Raw genomic sequence first — 23,710 nt, 5'->3', positions numbered from 1 at the left:
ACAAGACTGAGTAACAGGGGAAAAGGAAAGGGGACCTGCCAGATGAAGAGGACAAAGGAGATAGAAAAGTTAAGTGAAGGACACCTTTGAGAAGAAGATGACACCAAAGACATGAATGAGAAGCCAAGAGATAATGGAGTAGACCAGGAGCGCGGAAGAGGGATGCAGCAAAGGATGCCAGTCTGAAGGAGATGAAATGGAAGAGATGAAGGAACTTTCAATAGACACCAACAAGGGGAAAAGGTCACTGAAATGTATCCAGAGATGAAGAAGAGGAGCTGTCCAGGGGAAAACAGACAGATGGAGAACATGAATGAACAAAGCTACCATCCCCTTTCAACCGCCCTCCCTTGAGCTCTTCTCTTTCGGGGTCTTTACACCCACAGGTAGGAGTTACATACATGACAACAGACTCAGGCAAGAGGAACCCGATTCTTAGAGACAACATTGGCTTTCTTTCAGGTGCCTCTGTTTCAATGTTAGAAACAACAGAGTGCCTGTGTGGGCCCTTTCAAGTGAAAAAACATTTATACAAAAACCACCTTGACTATTAGAGTGGTTTCGTGTATTAATTACCAAGAAAGACAACACAATTTGTTGTCTGTTTTGGCCCTGATATGACTTAAAAAATAAATGGTTTTGCTGAAAACTGAACAATTTATGAACATTTAATAAATGCACGAAACCACTCTAGTAGTCGAGGTGGTTTTTGTATAAATGTTTCTTTCACTTGAAAGTGCCCACCCAGACACCCTGTTGTTTCTAATTATTGTAGAGGCCCAGTTTAGGTGGAGATTAGGGCCCAACCTCTTTGTTGTAAATCTGTTTCAATGTTAGTCACTGAGGAAAATACATTCCTTAACTTTTTTTCCACCAACTTCCTCTGTCCTGTTTTAAAATGTTTGTGTGCATGGGGTTAGCCCAAGTACACCATATGCCCACTCTGTCTCTCTGCCCAGTGGCGGCTCTTCCACAATAGTTGAGGAGCGTCGCCCCACTGTCTGGCTCGGACCCGGCATATTAAAAATTAAATTATGTTTCTGCATCGTTTTATTTTGCATTTGCCGACTCTGAGCAAGCACTGTAGAGAGGGGCCGGGCCAAGGCATGGAAGGGGGAGCAGGAGTGCTACGTGCACTCCACTCCCTAAGTGCTATGTGTGTTTGGCTGGCCGCCTCAGGCGACCATAACACACATGCGCACTTACGTTTTCCCCAGCCCGGCTGCATTGAGCAGCCGGGCTCGAGAAACCCCACAGTCTCCCGGATCTGAGTGGAGCTTCTTTACGTCCCGCTCAGGCCAATCCCCGCGCTGTTCTGCAGCAGGGGGATTGTATGGGAGCAGTGCTTTAAATGGACCGGTACTCACCGGTACTGAGTACCGGCACTTTTTAATTTTTAACCTCCCGAGTACCGGCACTTTTTTCATCGCCATGGAGCGTCCCGGTACTCATGACTGGTAGGCTCAGCGGTACATGTGCTGTTGAGGATGAGGCTGTCTGAGTGCCACTCAGACAAAGCGCCACCGTAGCCCTGTGCCGAGCCGCGGCTGAATCATTCAGCGGTGGCTTATTACATTTTGTTAGTGTGGCAGGGGAGCAACCTTAGTATCACGCTGTGAGTGACAGGGGGGCACGCTCAGTATCACGCTGTGAGTGACAGGGGGGCACGCTCAGTATCACGCTGTGAGTGACAGGGGGGCACGCTCAGTATCACGCTGTGAGTGACAGGGGGGCACGCTCAGTATCACGCTGTGAGTGGCAGGGGAGCAACCTTAGTATCACGCTGTGAGTGACAGGGTCCGATCAGACCCTGCACTGTAAATCACAGGTGTGAAATGTCGCAGCCACTCAAGGTCCAGACAACTGGCTGAGATTCTGCAAGGAGAACGCCGTGGGAGGTAGGAACTGGCGGCATTCACTGTGTGTGCGATTGAACTATTCCTTCGGGCAGCGCGCGATCGGCAGCTGCCTGCAGTCAGTGGTTCAGAAGATTTATTTATTTATTTACGATATTTTTATTGCGCATACAAATACCCGAAGGTGTCTCGGTGCATGTGGAGGCAAGAGGGACCAAACATCAGGCTCACTGGTTGAACAACCATGTCTTTAGGAGCCTACGGAAGCTCATCAAATTAGGGGCAGTTTTGATAGTGAGTGGCAAAAGGTTCCAAAGCTTAGGCGCAGCAACCAGGAAGCGTCTATCTCCCCAAGTTGCTGTTCTTGTGCGAGGTACCGGCAGGAGGCAGATGTTAGCAGATCTCAGCTGCCTTTTAGGGGTGTACAACTGAAATGCTTCAGTCAGAAACTTAGGTCCGACGCCGTGTACTGCCTTATATGCAATACAGAGGGCCTTAAATGTAATACGGCCCTCTACTCTTAGCCAGTGAAGATGACGAATGGCGGGAGTGGTAGGCTGACGGCGAGGGATGTCTGTAGTGTCCTGGCGTGGCTGCCTGATCTAATGTCGATCGACACCCTTTATTATATAAATAATATAATTTTACTCTGCTCCACGGCTGAAAATGTCACACGTGCATTCATTCATACGGGCCCAGCTGGATTCTCCCCTGATGACTTTCCCTAATTACTAACCTTCATTCCCATGCCTCTGAGCTGACCTGTACCTTCTGACCCATCCCCATGATCCCCTCCAGTTTTGCTCCGTAGCCATAGAGCCGGTCACGCTGCACTATGGTCCAGGGGCTGCCTCTCACAGTCACAGACCTAGAACAGAAGGAAGCTCTCAGCCGGCCCCTCCGCCTCACGCTCACAAATATAATAATCAGAGAAACAGACTCGGGGCCTCATTTATGAGGCCTTGCGTCAGTTTTGCGCTTCCGATGCGTCACTTTTTGTGACGCATCGGTGGCGTAAAACATGCCTCCTGATGCGCACTATTTACAAAGTGACGCATCTAAGCAGATGCGTCACTTTGTAAACCCCTGCGCTACATTATACCTGCGCCAGGTATAATGTATGCAGAGGGGGCGTTCCCCCGCAAAAAGCCTCGTAATAGTGACGCAGTGAAATCTATGAGATTTCACTGCGTCACTTTTAGGATGCTGTTGTGTCAAAATCTTGCGCCTGCCTCGCAGCGGGCGTAAGACTGACGCAAGCCCTTTTACATGGGGCTTGCCCCATGTGAAAGGGCGCATTGCTGGAGTTGCGTCACTTTTGTGACACTCTCCAGCAATGCGTCACTTTTGCGCCTACAGATACGTCAGAAATACTGACGTATCTGTAACTCCTTGCGACATGATGCGTCATACTGTAAATATGACGCATCAATCATGTCGCAGGGAGAGCGCAGTGAAAAGTGACGCATCGCGGTTTTCACGCAGCGATGCGTCACTTTTCATAAATGAGGCCCCGGGTCCCTTCAGCAAAGATGGAACACTTTTTGTATGACCCACATTTGGGGGTCCACAGACACTACTTATCGGAGGGTGCCGGGTGCTCGTCCAGCTTCCAGGCAACAGTACAGTTATTCACAGCAGAGCGGCACACTCGTTCTCCATCCCATAACCGAGATCGTATCTATAAATGAACCAAGCAGGCCCGCGCACCTCTGGCTGTATTTACTTTCTGCAATAGCCATGTCAAATGCCTCACATTTGCTTTTCCACATCCATTTCAGATTTTTGCCCATCTCTCTCGCTCCTCCAATATCACCTATACCCTTTCTTTTTCTATCTCTTTCCCTCTATCAACTCCTCCTTTTATCTACCTCCTCCCACTCTCCCTACTCCCATTGTCTCCCTCCTTCCCTCTCTTCTACCGCCTCCTATTTTCTTCTTTCTTCTCATCCCTTTCCCTCCACCTTTTGCAAATGTATACATGTGTAGTCTGCAGTTAATGGCATGTGATGTCTTAGTGAACAGCCTGTAATCTACAGCATGTTCAAAACAGGACAGTCTAGTCTGCAATGTCACTGTCCTTGTCAATTTAATGCTAAAAGAATGAGAACAGCTAATGGGCAACTGGCTGACGGCCGTGGTTGGAGCTGTGACCAGGTGTGGGTTTCTGTCTCCTCCTTTACGTTTGCGGTAATTTAAAGCAGGTTTCTGACAATAACAAGGTGTCGGCCATGTTGTATTGGAGATTACTGCGCCGACCTCAGCCTGTGACTGGACAATGCACAATGCTGCTCGTCAGCCTGTCTGCGCGTGAATCCGCTGAGAGTGTGGCACTTACCCAGCTGAGATGCCTCTGTGTGTAACTTGTTCATGTTTCGGCCTCACACATCCTTCCTGTTGGGTCAGGTCCCACATGGACAGAGAGAACATTTCTGGTGTTTTGCAGGAGTTTTAAGATGTTCCTGGAGTTTTTTGTTGCCCAAATGGGTGTAATTTCTGATATTTATATGTGTCCCTCGTCTTCATTGCTTGATTTCACTCGTAAGAAAGTGTCACTCAAAGTCATTGAAATGTCACTCATAATTACACTGAAATTATTAAAATGTCACACATAGGAATTTGAAACCTTGGCAGCTATGGCATTGATGCTCTCCTGACCGGGTGAGAGGGGTGTTGGGAGACACTGCCTCTCTCCCTTTTCTGTAGTGCAGGCTTCACTTGTCTGCTGCTCCTTCACTTTTCGCCATTGAGATGTCTCTACTGGCTCCGTCTAGTTTCTACACACTCTCAAGGGGTAAAGGGGGAAGGGATAGGCGAGGCAGCCCCCCACTCATACAGTGTTCAAACAGTTAATGCCTCACCTATATATAACTACATCCATATAGAAGACCAACAGGTGGCGATTTCATCAGGGCATATGAGGGGTTTTCTATTCTCAGTCTTTTCAAAACATTCTGGACCTGGAGTGCGCTATGTCAGCACATACCAGCGTCACTCATTAGGACCCCGTGCCAAATGTTCACGTGTCCACAAACGTGACCCGAAAAAATCACAGTCACTATTGCCGCGTCCCTCCGGCGCTTGGAGGACCGTCAGAATATGCCCTGATGAAATCGGCAAAAGAAGGAGCGATGAAACATGTCGGCTTGAGGACATCAATTTTGATGGTATACAAGTAACCATTTTTAACCAGTAGTGCTTTGCTGCATCAGAATAAAACGGCAATGTAAATGTAAATGTATTGCGACTTATATAGCGCACGTATCACCCGAAGGTATCAAGGCGCTTGCTTAGGGAACCCGTCCTGGTATTCCCCTGTGAGATACCCCGGCAGGGTATCCGCAAGGTGAAAGCCAGGCATCCCGCCGCGAGGGGCCGTAGTGGAGATTAAGCAAGCTATTGCCCAGAGTCGCAGAGTGTGACCCCGTGAGTCGAGTAGGCACTGGAGCGAGAATTGTCGAGTCCGTGGAATTTTTGAGCCCGAGACCCGCCGAGGCGGGGAATCGAACCCTGGTCCACGGCCGATCTCAGCTTCCGGGTCTGCCACCTCTAACCACTGAGCCACACTTCTCCACTAGCAAGCAAAGCACCGCTACACAATTTATTTGTTTTTGTTGTGGTTTGTTAGGGGTCTTGTTATGTGTCTCTGTACACTATAAACAGGTGTCAGTGTTTGATACGTTGGTCACTATTTGTGTTTTCCTTTACTATTCTCACGTCCGCACTACTTCTCTGTTGAGTGCACGTTTGTCTTTTCATAGAGAGTTGCCAGTGATGAGAAGCGGGTATACCAGCAATTGCTAACCGGGAACCCCCTCGGGTTGTTCTACCGTGAGGTACTCTCTCTATCTCTCACCATTTTTTTGGGTGTATTGTTGTGGTCCTGTGTGATTTTATATTGGCAAAGAACACATCCAGACCCGTGGATTCATGTTATTTGACATACTCCAGGCAGTACTGATAATTAATATCTCTACCCTGTTGCTCTTCTATATGGATGTAGTTATATATAGGTGAGGCATTAACTGTTTGAACTCCGTCTAGTTTCTACCATTTACCGGTAGCCACCGAAGTAAAGAAAAAAAATGCGTATTCACCGGCATCTGCAGAAGCATTCTGGATGGGAACCTCAGTGGTGTATGTGGTGTTAGTCAGGGATGGTTCCACTCAGCAGTCCGTATATTATAATCAAAATAACATTTTTACAGAATTGTGATCTGGATGAATTTAAGGTATTTTCACAAATAATGAGGCTAAAGTTTGTATACTGCACACCACGAAGCATAAATACATAAAACTAGGGTTTGGGCGAATCCTGATTATTGACAAGAGTCGCGAAAACGGGTGTATAGTAAAGGAATCGTGTGGGTTCTTTATTTGAAAGTGAAAGGAGCTAAAGACGTACATATTTAAGGCTCTGTTCCTGTTGACACACAGCTTACCGCCATGGTCTGCTCCTAGTAATTAACCCCTTCCATGCTCATGACAAGGTCAGCTCGTCATGCAGTGCAGCTATGCTGATTACGAGCTGACCTTGTCATTTCAATGGCAAATCTGGAGTAACAGCGGGAATTGCCTTAGCACCAATGTGGTTAAGATCCATGCTGTCCTGAGCCTGGCCTTTGGCCTGAAAATCCGAGCAAGGTTGAGCTGTGGTTGGGGTGGGGTCGGAGTTGAAATCTTTTCAGGTTTCAAAGCTGAACTGGGCTGTGATTTAGGGTCTCTGTGGGACTGGGGGTGGTCTATAGTTTTAGGCTGAAAGACAGGTAGGCCTGGGCTGCGTTTTGTGCCCAGCCCGAGAGATTGATGAATTATGTTCTCGTCTAGGCTCTGAGCTGGACAAAAAAACTGAACTCTAAACTTGGGTGAGCTCTGAGCTGTGCTGGTTCATCAACTGGTCAGTGAATGGGCTAGAATCATTAACCCTCACCCGGTTGGACAGAGAACAGGACTGGAGTGAGCTGCAGACCTGGGCGCGCTGAAAACGGGTGATAAAAAGGAAGCACGTGGGAGGCTGAAGCTGGAGTTTACTCACAGAAAGCACAACTGGGACAGATCTGCACCTGCCACACACTTTCCGAAGACGGACAGACAACACTTACTACTCACACATCGCCTCACAAGAACAGGGAGCGGCTCGCAAGCAGCTCCTGTCTCTGCCCCGGCTGGGTTATGGGCTGGGTCATTTTGGGTAGGGTTGGGTTCTGCACTGAGTTCTTCTGGGCACGGATAGGTTCTGGACTAGGTTTTTGGGTTCTGGACTGGGTTCTTCTGGGCAGGGTTAGGTTCTGGACTGGGTTCTTGGGTTCTGGACTGGGTTCTTCTGGGCACGGATAGGTTCTGGACTGGGTTTTTGGGTTCTGGACTGGGTTCTTCTGGGCAGGGTTAGGTTCTGGACTGGGTTCTTGGGTTCTGGACTAGGTTCTTCTGGGCAGGGTTGGATTCTGTACTGGGTTCTTTTGGGCAGGGTTAGGTTCTGGACTGGGTTTTTGGGTTCTGGACTAGGTTCTTCTGGGCAGGGTTGGATTCTGTACTGGGTTCTTCTGGGCAATGTTGTGTTCTGGTCTGAGTTCTTCTGGGCAGGGTTAGGTTCTGGACTGGGTTCTTGGGTTCTGGACTAGGTTCTTCTGGGCAGGGTTGGATTCTGTACTGGGTTCTTCTGGGCAGGGTTAGGTTCTGGACTGGGTTTTTGGGTTCTGGACTAGGTTCTTCTGGGCAGGGTTGGATTCTGTACTGGGTTCTTCTGGGCAATGTTGTGTTCTGGACTGAGTTCTTCTGGGCAGGGTTAGGTTCTGGACTGGGTTTTTGGGTTCTGGACTAGGTTCTTCTGGGCAGGGTTGGATTCTGTACTGGGTTCTTCTGGGCAATGTTGTGTTCTGGTCTGAGTTCTTTTGGGCAGGGTTAGGTTCTGGACTGGTTTCTTGGGTTCTGGACTGGGTTCTTCTAGGCAGGGTTGTATTCTGGGCTGTGTTCTTCTGGTGAAGGTTGGGTGCTGCACTGGGTTCTTCTGGGTAGGATTGGGTTCTGGACTGGGTTCTTCTAGGCAGGGTTGTATTCTGGGCTGTGTTCTTCTGGGCAGGTTTGGGTTCTGCACTGGGTTCTTCTGGACACAGCTGTGTTCTGGGCTGGGTCCTGTGTTAGGCCCTGAGCTGGACTCCACCCTCGTCTGAGCAGGGGACAGACTGGCTCTTGGCTGTGCTGTGAGAAGGAAAGGGCTGAGCCAAGGGTGGGATAGATTAAAGGGCAGGGTTGGGTTGCACTTGCAAAGAGAGGTGAGCTGAGGGCAGGACTGGTTCACTGAAGGAGATTCGCTCTAGACTTGGCTGGGGTGGGTTGGACCCAAGGCTGGGATCATCCCTGAGCTGAGCTGGGTTCTGGGATCTTCAGACTTGGGCTTGAAGTGAGATGTCTCTGTGTTGGCACAGCCAATAGGTCTCGCTTTTGGGACCTCATAAGTATTTAGTTTTGCAGCACAATATCCTTGGCGCAACAACATCAGCTGTTACACTTTTAAGGTCCCTAGGGCGAGACCTATTGGCTATGCCAATGGTTGTTAATTCTGTGGTGAGCCTTTTGTGTCATTGAATATCTGCTTTTGCGTGAGAGAGCGGAAGCGACAGAGAGCGCATCAGGACATAATGTGAAGGTATTTTAACTGAAAACGTGAGGAATGTTTTGTGTGTGCATGTCTGCTTGTTCTTGGGTCTGTGTGTGGCAAATGCTCATAGGCAAGAATGTATGAATGCTGTACCAAAATAAAACAAATAAGAACTGAAGCTGCAAATATAAAAAAAACAACACAGAAACTAAAGCATAACACATTGTTTGGCCTTGATGTAATTTTTTGTGAGGAAATAACTACTTTATGTTGATACATTCAGCATGTTTTTGGTGTGTGCTGAAACTGCTTTAACTAACATGTTCCTTTAAATGCAGTGAGCGGCTTGCACAGTTGAAAGGGGCAGAGTAGGAGACACGTTATTCATTGGCTCATATGCCATGCGCACATGTGCAGAGGTCATTTGCACATGCAGGCCATTTGAGACTGTTGATAAGTGTTTAAGGGCAAAATGATTACTTGACAGATGGCAGTAGTGTCTTTATATAATTATGCCCGCCCTCAGCTCCGCCCCTTGCCCCGCCCCCTAGCTGAATTTGATGAGTACCTGCACTTATTTTTCCCCATTTAAAGCACTGGATGGGAGTCTGTCCCAGGGGCTGCTGGGACCAGGCAGGAAGAGGAGCAGCGGCGCAACGCGACACTAGAAGTGGTTAAAGGGACGTTTTTTTAAATATTGTATTTCTAACACCCCCCCACCCCGCTGTCTCTGCCACTCTGTGAATCAGACACACTCCACAGACCACATACCCACTATGTCTCTGTTCCCATAATGCATTGTGAGGGGCAGAGTCCATGGGCCCTTGGCCCCGGTAGTGTCTCCAGCACTGTGGTTTCCTGAAGCCCAACCTCTCTTTTACCTGCAGTACATTATCACCCCTCCAGAGGGCAGTCATGCTACTCACCGTGCTGCCAGCGATGAATCCAGACGCATTCTGGGAGAGAAGATGCTCAAAAGGCCTCAGCTGATTGGGCAGATCTTCCACATACTTCGGCCTGCCAGTGTCCTGTATCGAAATAAATCAAACATTGACAAGCCCCATAGATGTATGTTATGTATAGTGTATGTATAGACACAGTGCCAATATATAGGCTCACATGCACACACAATGTATGTATATGTGCTGACACCTATGTACACAGAACAACAATCCCAGCCGCACAACCAACAACTATCCATGCAAATATACCAATATACATACAGGCATCCATGTACGCAGAACAGCAAACAAACAGGTACTCCACCAAATAGACCTACAGACATCTGTGTCCAAAGACCAACACGCAGAGGCAACCATGCAACTAGACCAGCAGACACACAGGCAATAATGGATACAGGAATCTCTGTACTCAGACCAACAACTGATACAGGAATCCATGCACCTAAACCAGCAGTCACACAGACACCACTGTGTTCACAGACCACAGAGATACAGGAATCTCTGTGCACAGACCAAAAATCCATACAAGAATCCATGCCATTAGACCAGCAGTCACACAGAAACCACTGTATACAGAACAGACATAAAGTTATCCATGCGCAATATCGAACAGGCCTACAGGCACTTATGAACATGCACAAATAGACTTTCAGGTAGCCATGCACACAGGCCTTAAACAGATACTTCTTGTACATTGACCAACAATCTCACGCATGCGTGCAGACCTAAAGATTTACAGGCACACAATTAAATGCAATCACTGATGCGGACACACAAAACACATACAAGCATCCAATTATGAAGCAAACCACAAAGGTACACATGCAAAGGGGTCATTATATAGACAAACACACAAGTCATATACAACACAGTCAGTAACAAACTTATGGGCACCCATGAACATAGCACAACAACAGACATCAAGGCGTCCATGTACACAGGCCAACAGACATCAAGGCGTCCATGTACACAGGCCAACAGACATCAAGGCGTCCATGTACACAGGCCAACAGAGCTAAACAGGTACCCATGCAAACAAACCAACAGACATCAAGGCGTCCATGTACACAGGCCAACAGAGTTAAACAGGTACCCATGCAAACAAACCAACAGACATCAAGGCGTATATATACACAGGGCAACAGAGCTAAACAGGTACCCATGCAAACAAACCAACAGATATCAACGCATCCATGTACACAGGCCAACTGCCAAACAGGTACCCATGCAAACAAACCAACAGACATCAAGGCGTCCATTTACACAGGTCAACAGCCAAACAGGTACCCATGCAAACAAACCAACAGACATCAAGGTGTCCATGTACACAGGCCAACAGAGCTAAACAGGTACCCATGCAAACAAACCAACAGACATCAAGGCGTCCATGTACACATGCCAACAGAGCTAAACAGGTACCCATGCAAACAAACCAACAGACATCAAGGCGTCCATGTACACAGGCCAACAGAGCTAAACAGGTACCCATGCAAACAAACCAACAGACATCAAGGCGTCCATATACACAGGGCAACAGAGCTAAACAGGTACCCATGCAAACAAACCAACAGACATCAAGGCGTCCATTTACACAGGTCAACAGCCAAACAGGTACCCATGCAAACAAACCAACAGACATCAAGGCGTCCATGTACATAGGCCAACAGAGCTAAACAGGTACCCATGCAAACAAACCAACAGACATCAAGGCGTCCATGTACACAGGCCAACAGACATCAAGGCGTCCATGTACACAGGCCAACAGACATCAAGGCGTCCATGTACACAGGCCAACAGAGCTAAACAGGTACCCATGCAAACAAACCAACAGACATCAAGGCATCCATGTACACAGGCCAACAGCCAAACAGGTACCCATGCAAACAAACCAACAGACATCAAGGTGTTCATGTACACAGGCCAACAGACATCAAGGCGTCCATGTACACAGGCCAACAGCCAAACAGGTACCCATGCAAACAAACCAACAGACATCAAGGCGTCAATGTACACAGGCCAACAGACATCAAGGCGTCCATGTACACAGGCCAACAGAGCTAAACAGGTACCCATGCAAACAAACCAACAGACATCAAGGCGTCCATTTACACAGGTCAACAGCCAAACAGGTACCCATGCAAACAAACCAACAGACATCAAGGCGTCAATGTACACAGGCCAACAGACATCAAGGCGTCCATGTACACAGGCCAACAGACATCAAGGCGTCCATGTACACAGGCCAACAGAGCTAAACAGGTACCCATGCAAACAAACCAACAGACATCAAGGCATCCATGTACACAGGCCAACAGAGTTAAACAGGTACCCATGCAAACAAACCAACAGACATCAAGGCGTATATATACACAGGGCAACAGAGCTAAACAGGTACCCATGCAAACAAACCAACAGACATCAACGCATCCATGTACTCAGGCCAACTGCCAAACAGGTACCCATGCAAACAAACCAACAGACATCAAGGCGTCCATTTACACAGGTCAACAGCCAAACAGGTACCCATGCAAACAAACCAACAGACATCAAGGCGTCCATGTACACAGGCCAACAGAGCTAAACAGGTACCCATGCAAACAAACCAACAGACATCAAGGCGTCCATGTACACAGGCCAACAGAGCTAAACAGGTACCCATGCAAACAAACCAACAGACATCAAGGCGTCCATATACACAGGGCAACAGAGCTAAACAGGTACCCATGCAAACAAACCAACTGACATCAAGGCGTCCATTTACACAGGTCAACAGCCAAACAGGTACCCATGCAAACAAACCAACAGACATCAAGGCGTCCATGTACACAGGCCAACAGACATCAAGGTGTCTATGTACACAGGCCAACAGCCAAACAGGTACCCATGCAAACAAACCAACAGACATCAAGGTGTTCATGTACACAGGCCAACAGACATCAAGGCGTCCATGTACACAGGCCAACAGCCAAACAGGTACCCATGCAAACAAACCAACAGACATCAAGGCGTCAATGTACACAGGCCAACAGACATCAAGGCGTCCATGTACACAGGCCAACAGACATCAAGGCGTCCATGTACACAGGCCAACAGACATCAAGGCGTCCATGTACACAGGCCAACAGAGCTAAACAGGTACCCATGCAAACAAACCAACAGACATCAAGGCGTCCATGTACACAGGCCAACAGAGTTAAACAGGTACCCATGCAAACAAACCAACAGACATCAAGGCGTCCATATACAAAGGGCAACAGAGCTAAACAGGTACCCATGCAAACAAACCAACAGACATCAACGCATCCATGTACACAGGCCAACTGCCAAACAGGTACCCATGCAAAACAAACCAACAGACATCAAGGCGTCCATTTACACAGGTCAACAGCCAAACAGGTACCCATGCAAACAAACCAACAGACATCAAGGCGTCCATGTACACAGGCCAACAGAGCTAAACAGGTACCCATGCACACAAACCAACAGACATCAAGGCGTCCATGTACACAGGCCAACAGAGCTAAACAGGTACCCATGCAAACAAACCAACAGACATCAAGGCGTCCATGTACACAGGCCAACAGAGTTAAACAGGTACCCATGCAAACAAACCAACAGACATCAAGGCGTCCATATACACAGGGCAACAGAGCTAAACAGGTACCCATACAAACAAACCAACAGACATCAAGGCGTCCATTTACACAGGTCAACAGCCAAACAGGTACCCATGCAAACAAACCAACAGACATCAAGGCGTCCATGTACACAGGCCAACAGAGCTAAACAGGTACCCATGCAAACAAACCAACAGACATCAAGGCGTCCATGTACACAGGCAAACAGAGCTAAACCGGTACCCATGCAAACAAACCAACAGACATCAAGGCGTCCATATACACAGGGCAACAGCCAAACAGCTAACCATGCAAACAAACCAACAGACATCAAGGCGTCCACGTAAACAGGGCAACAGCCAAACAGCTACCCATGCAAACAAACCAACAGACATCAAGGCGTCCATTTACACAGGTCAACAGCCAAACAGGTACCCATGCAAACAAACCAACAGACATCAAGGCGTCCATGTACATAGGCCAACAGGGCTAAACAGGTACCCATGCAAACAAACCAACAGACATCAAGGCGTCCATATACACAGGGCAACAGAGCTAAACAGGTACCCATGCAAACAAACCAACAGACATCAACGCATCCATGTACACAGGCCAACTGCCAAACAGGTACCCATGCAAACAAACCAACAGACATCAAGGCGTCCATTTACACAGGTCAACAGCCAAACAGGTACCCATGCAAACAAACCAACAGACATCAAGGCGTCCATGTACACAGGCCAACAGAGCTAAACAGGTACCCATGCAAACAAACCAACAGACATCAAGGCGTCCATGTACACAGGCCAACAGAGCTAAACAGGTACCCATGCAAACAAACCAACAGACATCAAGGCGTCCATGTACACAGGCCAACAGAGTTAAACAGGTACCCATGCAAACAAACCAGCAGACATCAAGGCGTCCATATACACAGGGCAACAGAGCTAAACAGGTACCCATGCAAACAAACCAACAGACATCAAGGCGTCCATGTACACAGGCCAACAGAGTTAAACAGGTACCCATGCAAACAAACCAACAGACATCAAGGCGTATATATACACAGGGCAACAGAGCTAAACAGGTACCCATGCAAACAAACCAACAGACATCAACGCATCCATGTACACAGGCCAACTGCCAAACAGGTACCCATGCAAAAAAACCAACAGACATCAAGGCGTCCATTTACACAGGTCAACAGCCAAACAGGTACCCATGCAAACAAACCAACAGACATCAAGGCGTCCATGTACACAGGCCAACAGAGCTAAACAGGTACCCATGCAAACAAACCAACAGACATCAAGGCGTCCATGTACACAGGCCAACAGAGCTAAACAGGTACCCATGCAAACAAACCAACAGACATCAAGGCGTCCATGTACACAGGCCAACAGAGTTAAACAGGTACCCATGCAAACAAACCAGCAGACATCAAGGCGTCCATATACACAGGGCAACAGAGCTAAACAGGTACCCATGCAAACAAACCAACAGACATCAAGGCGTCCATTTACACAGGTCAACAGCCAAACAGGTACCCATGCAAACAAACCAACAGACATCAAGGCGTCCATGTACACAGGCCAACAGACATCAAGGTGTCTATGTACACAGGCCAACAGCCAAACAGGTACCCATGCAAACAAACCAACAGACATCAAGGTGTCCATGTACACAGGCCAACAGACATCAAGGCGTCCATGTACACAGGCCAACAGCCAAACAGGTACCCATGCAAACAAACCAACAGACATCAAGGCGTCAATGTACACAGGCCAACAGACATCAAGGCGTCCATGTACACAGGCCAACAGACATCAAGGCGTCCATGTACACAGGCCAACAGACATCAAGGCGTCCATGTACACAGGCCAACAGAGCTAAACAGGTACCCATGCAAACAAACCAACAGACATCAAGGCGTCCATGTACACAGGCCAACAGAGTTAAACAGGTACCCATGCAAACAAACCAACAGACATCAAGGCGTCCATATACACAGGGCAACAGAGCTAAACAGGTACCCATGCAAACAAACCAACAGACATCAACGCATCCATGTACACAGGCCAACTGCCAAACAGGTACCCATGCAAACAAACCAACAGACATCAAGGCGTCCATTTACACAGGTCAACAGCCAAACAGGTACCCATGCAAACAACCCAACAGACATCAAGGCGTCCATGTACACAGGCCAACAGAGGTAAACAGGTACCCATGCAAACAAACCAACAGACATCAAGGCGTCCATGTACACAGGCCAACAGAGCTAAACAGGTACCCATGCAAACAAACCAACAGGCATCAAGGCGTATATATACACAGGGCAACAGAGCTAAACAGGTACCCATGCAAACAAACCAACAGACATCAACGCATCCATGTACACAGGCCAACTGCCAAACAGGTACCCATGCAAACAAACCAACAGACATCAAGGCGTCCATTTACACAGGTCAACAGCCAAACAGGTACCCATGCAAACAAACCAACAGACATCAAGGCTTCCATGTACACAGGCCAACAGAGCTAAACAGGTACCCATGCAAACAAACCAACAGACATCAAGGCGTCCATGTACACAGGCCAACAGAGCTAAACAGGTACCCATGCAAACAAACCAACAGACATCAAGGCGTCCATGTACACAGGCCAACAGAGTTAAACAGGTACCCATGCAAACAAACCAGCAGACATCAAGGCGTCCATATACACAGGGCAACAGAGCTAAACAGGTACCCATGCAAACAAACCAACAAACATCAAGGCGTCCATTTACACAGGTCAACAGCCAAACAGGTACCCATGCAAACAAACCAACAGACATCAAGGCGTCCATGTACACAGGCCAACAGACATCAAGGTGTCTATGTACACAGGCCAACAGCCAAACAGGTACCCATGCAAACAAACCAACAGACATCAAGGTGTCCATGTACACAGGCCAACAGACATCAAGGCGTCCATGTACACAGGCCAACAGCCAAACAGGTACCCATGCAAACAAACCAACAGACATCAAGGCGTCAATGTACACAGGCCAACAGACATCAAGGCGTCCATGTACACAGGCCAACAGACATCAAGGCGTCCATGTACACAGGCCAACAGACATCAAGGCGTCCATGTACACAGGCCAACAGAGCTAAACAGGTACCCATGCAAACAAACCAACAGACATCAAGGCGTCCATGTACACAGGCCAACAGAGTTAAACAGGTACCCATGCAAACAAACCAACAGACATCAAGGCGTCCATATACTCAGGGCAACAGAGCTAAACAGGTACCCATGCAAACAAACCAACAGACATCAACGCATCCATGTACACAGGCCAACTGCCAAACAGGTACCCATGCAAACAAACCAACAGACATCAAGGCGTCCATTTACACAGGTCAACAGCCAAACAGGTACCCATGCAAACAACCCAACAGACATCAAGGCGTCCATGTACACAGGCCAACAGAGCTAAACAGGTACCCATGCAAACAAACCAACAGACATCAAGGCGTCCATGTACACAGGCAAACAGAGCTAAACAGGTACCCATGCAAACAAACCAACAGACATCAAGGCGTCCATGTACACAGGCCAACAGAGTTAAACAGGTACCCATGCAAACAAACCAACAGACATCAAGGCGTCCATATACACAGGGCAACAGAGCTAAACAGGTACCCATGCAAACAAACCAACAGACATCAAGGCGTCCATTTACACAGGTCAACAGCCAAACAGGTACCCATGCAAACAAACCAACAGACATCAAGGCGTCCATGTACACAGGCCAACAGAGCTAAACAGGTACCCATGCAAACAAACCAACAGACATCAAGGCGTCCATGTACACAGGCAAACAGAGCTAAACCGGTACCCATGCAAACAAACCAACAGACATCAAGGCGTCCATATACACAGGGCAACAGCCAAACAGCTAACCATGCAAACAAACCAACAGACATCAAGGCGTCCACGTAAACAGGGCAACAGCCAAACAGCTACCCATGCAAACAAACCAACAGACATCAAGGCGTCCATTTACACAGGTCAACAGCCAAACAGGTACCCATGCAAACAAACCAACAGACATCAAGGCATCCATGTACATAGGCCAACAGAGCTAAACAGGTACCCATGCAAACAAACCAACAGACATCAAGGCGTCCATGTACACAGGCCAACAGAGCTAAACAGGTACCCATGCAAACAAACCAACAGACATCAAGGCGTCCATATACACAGGGCAACAGCCAAACAGCTACCCATGCAAACAAACCAACAGACATCAAGGCGTCCATATACACAGAGCAACAGCCAAACAGGTACCCATGCAAACAAACCAACAGACATCAAGGCGTCCATTTACACAGGTCAACAGCCAAACAGGTACCCATGCAAACAAACCAACAGACATCAAGGCGTCCATTTACACAGGCCAACTGCCAAACAGGTACCCATCCAAACAACCCAACAGACATCAAGGTGTCCATGTACACAGGCTAACTGCCAAACAGGTACCCATGCAAACAAACCAACAGACATCAAGGCGTCCATATACACAGGGCAACAGCCAAAACAGCTAACAATGCAAACAAACCAACAGACATCAAGGCGTCCACGTAAACAGGGCAACAGCCAAACAGCTACCCATGCAAACAAACCAACAGACATCAAGGCGTCCATTTACACAGGGCAACAGCCAAACAGCTAACCATGCAAACAAACCAACAGACATCAAGGCGTCCATATACACAGGGCAACAGCCAAACAGCTAACCATGCAAACAAACCAACAGACATCAAGGCGTCCACGTAAACAGGGCAACAGCCAAACAGCTACCCATGCAAACAAACCAACAGACATCAAGGCGTCCACGTAAACAGGGCAACAGCCAAACAGCTACCCATGCAAACAAACCAACAGACATCAAGGCGTCCATATACACAGGGCAACAGCCAAACAGCTAACCATGCAAACAAACCAACAGACATCAAGGCGTCCACGTAAACAGGGCAACAGCCAAACAGCTACCCATGCAAACAAACCAACAGACATCAAGGCGTCCATGTACATAGGCCAACAGAGCTAAACAGGTACCCATGCAAACAAACCAACAGACATCAAGGCGTCCATTTACACATGCCAACTGCCAAACAGCTACCCATGCAAACAAACCAACAGACATCAAGACATCCATGTACACAGGGCAACAGCCAAACAACTACCCATGCAAACAAACCAACAGACATCAAGGCGTCCATATACACAGGCCAACTGCCAAACAGCTACCTATGCAAACAACTCAACAGATATCAAGGCGTCCATGTACATAGGCCAACTGCCAAACAGGTACCCATGCAAACAAACCACCAGACATCAATGCGTCCTTGTACACAGGCCAACTGCCAAACAGCTACCCATGTAAACAACCCAATAGACATCAAGGCGTCCATATACACAGGGCAACAGCCAAACAGCTAACCATGCAAACAAACCAACAGACATCAAGGCGTCCATGTACACAGGCCAACAGAGCTAAACAGGTACCCATGCAAACAAACCAACAGACATCAAGGCGTCCATGTACACAGGCCAACAGAGCTAAACAGGTACCCATGCAAACAAACCAACAGACATCAAGGCGTCCATGTACACAGGCAAACAGAGCTAAACCGGTACCCATGCAAACAAACCAACAGACATCAAGGCGTCCATATACACAGGGCAACAGCCAAACAGCTAACCATGCAAACAAACCAACAGACATCAAGGCTTCCACGTAAACAGGGCAACAGCCAAACAGCTACCCATGCAAACAAACCAACAGACATCAAGGCGTCCATTTACACAGGTCAACAGCCAAACAGGTACCCATGCAAACAAACCAACAGACATCAAGGCGTCCATTTACACAGGTCAACAGCCAAACAGGTACCCATGCAAACAAACCAACAGACATCAAGGCGTCCATTTACACAGGCCAACTGCCAAACAGGTACCCATGCAAACAAACCACCAGACATTAAGGCATCCACATAAACAAACCTACTGTCATACGGGTTCTTACACACAATGCACCTCAGTACACGGGGACACAGACATACTTGTTGCCATGCACACCACTTCTCACACATTGATCCACAGTCTCACCCATGCATAGATACATAAAGACTTACAGGAGCATGAGAAAATAGGACAGGTAGTAGTGGTTCTACAGACTACACTTCCTTTATAATGTGCCACAATTTTGAAGAGGTGCAAATCATATCATTTAGGTGCTTTTTTTTTGTTTACACGCACCCTAGTACCATGGATGCATAAAGCACAGTAGTACAGAATACAAGATACTAAAGCATTCCCCATTCACTTTTAAAAAGAACACTTGTCAATCTTTGTATTGTTTTAGCATTGTTTAGTATATTCGCACTACAATTGAAGACAAGTGCCGAATGGTTTGTTCAGCGTAGCTTGTATCAGAATTCAAGGCTGTAATTACACATATATATACAGTTGTTTTCATGTATAACATTTTTTTCTAAAAACCATCACCATAGTAAATGTTTTATAGTGTGGTTTTATGACAAACCTCTAGGAAGAGAGAGAAACCTTAGTTTCCCTGTCATGCAAAAACTGCTCTGTATATCAAGCATTACACATGCATTATGTGCAAAGAAATGCTCCTGGTCCATATAGGTTATGTGGATTTCTAAAAATAAATGTTTAAATTTAAGAGGAAAAAAGAAAAACAGGAGAAGCCCTTTTTCTTGCTTGACAGGCAGTCAGTCTGGATCCTTCACCAAAAAACATGGAAATAAAAAGTTAAAAAGAAAGGGAGAAAAAAATGTACCCTTACTGACCTAGTCAGCAGCCAAGTAGTCTCAGGCCGTGTGGTACTCTACAAAGGTCAAGATAATTCTTTGGACCTATGTAGTTACTGGTAAAAAGAGAGTAGCGTAATAAGTCATCTGGTAATTGCGGTATGCCTAAAAGTAGGAAAGAACACAAGATGCGAGTCTGTCTTACAATTGATGGCAGGAATTTGTACATCGACACAGCGGTTACAGAAGTGATAGCAGGACATATGAGGTGGGAATCATAATTAAAATGACGTATTGAGTTGATTTCACAAAGAGGGGTACAACATATTGAAGAATATAATTTGTGAATATCATTGAACCATGAGCCCTGATGATGTCCACATTGGACGAAACGTGTTGGCTGGATTGATTCGACTACTGACTGGATTCTTTTGACATCTTTTGTTGATGTTTCATGGATTACATTAAATTTGTAATTGGATAAATCAACTAAAAGACTCCCAAGAAAACATTTATGATTGGATGGACAAGAGCACATAGATCGAGAATTTCCCATGTTTATCAATAATGCCCTAATTTTGCAAAGCCATATAATCTTATGAAAAGTATCTGCCTTGATTATATCCCTAAGGCCTTCAGCGTATTGTAACAGTTCTGATGTGCTCCAGGTTCTGCACCAATACAGAATAGGGCGCTCCTGGCAAGATAAACCAGCGCTTTACGGCCAAGGTCTAACAACAAAGGCAGTGTCGGAGTGCTTTGTGGAAGAGCAGTAATGTTCAGAAGAAAACGTTTTTCAGCTACCGTAAGCTGGGGCATGCGCTCAAGACCCCAGAGTTCTGCCCCATATAACACCGAGCTCACAACCATCATTTCATATATTTGTAAAACTGGGCTAATTGGCTTGGTGAGAGAAGCATTGAACTCTTTTTGTAGAATACCTGACAGCTGTCGGAGCTTTAGTGTGGAGGCATCTATTTGGCAGCTCCATCGCATATCTTTCTGCAATAACACACCCAGATAGGTAAAAGCATTCACTTGCTCCAATAAACGATTTTCTAAAATTATTCCTCCTTTCAAAGTTCTTTGCGGATTGAACGCCATAAACTTGGTTTAAGTTACGTTAATTTCCAAACTCTGAGTGGTGCAGAAGTTTCCAAAAAGGTTTAATGCTTTCTGCAAACCACTCGGGGTCTTAGAAATTATCAACGTATCATTAGGCGAACATCAAAATGGGTATTTTGATACCTGCAAGGGTTGGGGCATCAGTGGGGGCAGGTGTTAGATGTTTGGCAACGCCATTGATAAAAAGCGAGAATAATGTAGGGGTCAACACACAACCCTGTCGCCCACCCTTAGCGACATGGAAAGGAGCAGTAACATTTCCCTGCTTTCCCCAGAGTATTTGGGCAAAGTTTTCCTCATGGAATCAAGCTATGAGGGATAACAGATCAGGCGGCATCCCTAGTTCCTGAAGCACAGCCCAGATTTTACTCCGAGAGACAGAGTCAAAGGCGGACTTGAGGTCGACAAAGTCAGCATACATGCTGCCCTTGCCTAAGACCACGGTCCACCAGTGTTTTAATCTAAACCTAAATACCTGGTCTATCGTGCTGACATGCTCTTGAAAGCCGGCTTGTAGAGGAGTAAGGATGTCCTGATCCTTAATCCATTCTTTTACTTTGCCTAACACCAACCGTGCAATTGCTTCTACCACAGAGCCGCCTCCAACCATTGCACCGGAACTACAACGCACTATCAACACCACCCTCGAAACACGCACTTTCCCAGACAACTGGAAACGTGCAGAAGTCAGGCCCCTGCTCAAGAAGTCGACGGCTGACTCCACTGACCTCAAGGTCTACCAGCCCATCTCACTCCTCCCCTTCACGGACAAAGTTGCAGAGAAAACAGTCAACATGGAACTGACACTATTCATCAAAGACAATGCCATCCTTGACCCATCCCAATCCGGATTCCAAAGCAACCACTGCACAAAGACCATCCTACTCGCTGCCACGGATGACATCGGCACCCTCCTGGACCAAGGCCACTCTGCAGCCCTCATCCTACTCGACCTATCAGCGGCCTTCGACACCGTCTCTCAGCGCACACTATTCGCCAGACTACACCACGCTGGCATTCGAGGAACAGCCCTAGAATAGATCCGATCGTTCCTCACCGGAAGAAGTCAAAGAATCAGACTGCCGCCCTTCCTCTCCTACCCCACGGAAACCACCTGCGGATACCCACAAGGGTCATCACTGAGCCCTACCCTCTTAAACATCTGCATGGCCCCCCTCACCGCCATCGTCCGACAACATGGCCTTAACATCGTCTCCTATGCTGACGAGACCCAGCTCATCCTCTCCTCCTCAAAGACCCCCCACCGCCAGACTCAACTTCAAGAAATAAATGCAGGATGTCGCAGTCTGGATGACCAACAGCTGCCTTAAACTCAACACAGAGAAGACAGAAGTCCTTGTCCTCGGATTCACTCTCTCGGCATGGGACAACACCTGATGGCTGACCGCCCTCGAAAGCCTACCCACCCACCCCCTCAAATCACACCAAAAACCCTGGCATCGTACTCGACTGATCCCTCACCATGAACCGACAGATCAACACCGTCACCTCCAGCTGCTTCAACCCCCTTCCGCATTCTCCGCAAGACCTTGAAATGGATCCCCCTGGAGTCAAGGAAGACAGTCACCCACGCACTCATCACCAGCAGACTGGACTATGGAAACGCTCTCTACGCTGCCATAAACAAGTCCCTACTCCGAAAACTCCAGACGATCCAGAACACCGCCGCCAGACTTGTCCTAGGCAACCCCTGCAAGAACACATCAGCCTCCCCGTGGAGAAAAGAGTCACTTTCAAAATCCTGAACCACGCCTACAAATGCCTACACAACACCGCACCCAAATGCCTCAATGACAGAATCAATTTCCACGTGCCCAAAAGAAACCTCCAATCTTTCAACCTTGCACTGACCAAAACCCCACGCATCCACAGAACCAGAGCAGCGGGAAGATCCTTCTCTCACATTGCAGCAAAATCCTGGAACGAGCTCCCTCCCTGAACACCTTCAGGAAGGTCCTCAAGACCTGGCTCTTCAGCTAATCAGATCTGTGACCCCCCCCCCCCGTCAGTGCCTTGAAATCCTCACGGGTGAGTAGCGTGCTTAATAACCTCTGATTGATTGATTGATAGATTACACTGAAAAAGTTATGTACTATGTTATAGAGATATTAAGAGAGTTGTACATGCTATTATACAGTTGTTTAGATATAATGCATTTAGTGTGTTGAACATAATTAATTTTGCAGTTATAAGTTTTGACTCTGGTGGTGGCTATTGAATGTCTGCCTTTGTTTTGTCATTCAGTGATGTATTCGCGGTGATTGCGGCTACAAATTTCATTGCGACAACTGGTTTCACTGAGGAAACGGAAAACCAGTTTAAATGGTTGTTTTCATGCAAACTCCACACAAAAATATGACTTTAAACAGTGCAGTAATAATACCCCTGTGTCTAAAATACTGTAAAATGTGTGCATATATGTTTTGCACCTCTTAAAATAGGCGCAATTGTCTCAATTACCGGAGTGATCGCTACTCTCTGTGTAATTGCAAAAACGGGAAGGTAAAAACACAGTTTTCAAAAAAGTTACTTCAAATATATGTGATGTGGTTAGAAATATGTGTATTGTTATAGTTACAATTCATTTTTAAGTAAACATTTTTTAATGTAGTTTTGGTAGTTGAATGTCTGCATAAGTTTTGCGATTTTGCAACGTGATCATGATCATTGCGACATCGTTCCAGATTTTTAACAATTT

The 23,710-nt window shown here is 47.2% G+C and overlaps 1 protein-coding gene across 1 annotated transcript in view; it reads right to left on the bottom strand.

Annotated features, from left to right (window-relative positions):
* LOC144757370 (glutathione S-transferase P 1-like) overlaps window positions 1–23,710 on the bottom strand; it is a 60,098-nt gene that overhangs the window by 9,112 nt on the left and 27,276 nt on the right. Inside the window, exon 4 of the mRNA XM_078646375.1 lies at window positions 9,381–9,482. Coding sequence (XP_078502501.1) covers window positions 9,381–9,482 — 102 coding nt within the window. The remainder of the gene's footprint in view (window positions 1–9,380; window positions 9,483–23,710) is intronic.

The sequence above is a fragment of the Lissotriton helveticus genome, chromosome 1_1 (assembly GCF_964261635.1).
Source record: "Lissotriton helveticus chromosome 1_1, aLisHel1.1, whole genome shotgun sequence".
NCBI classification, from domain to species: Eukaryota; Metazoa; Chordata; class Amphibia; order Caudata; family Salamandridae; genus Lissotriton; species Lissotriton helveticus.
Note: the sequence above shows the minus strand (reverse complement) of the source record. Positions and strands in the feature narration are given on the sequence as shown.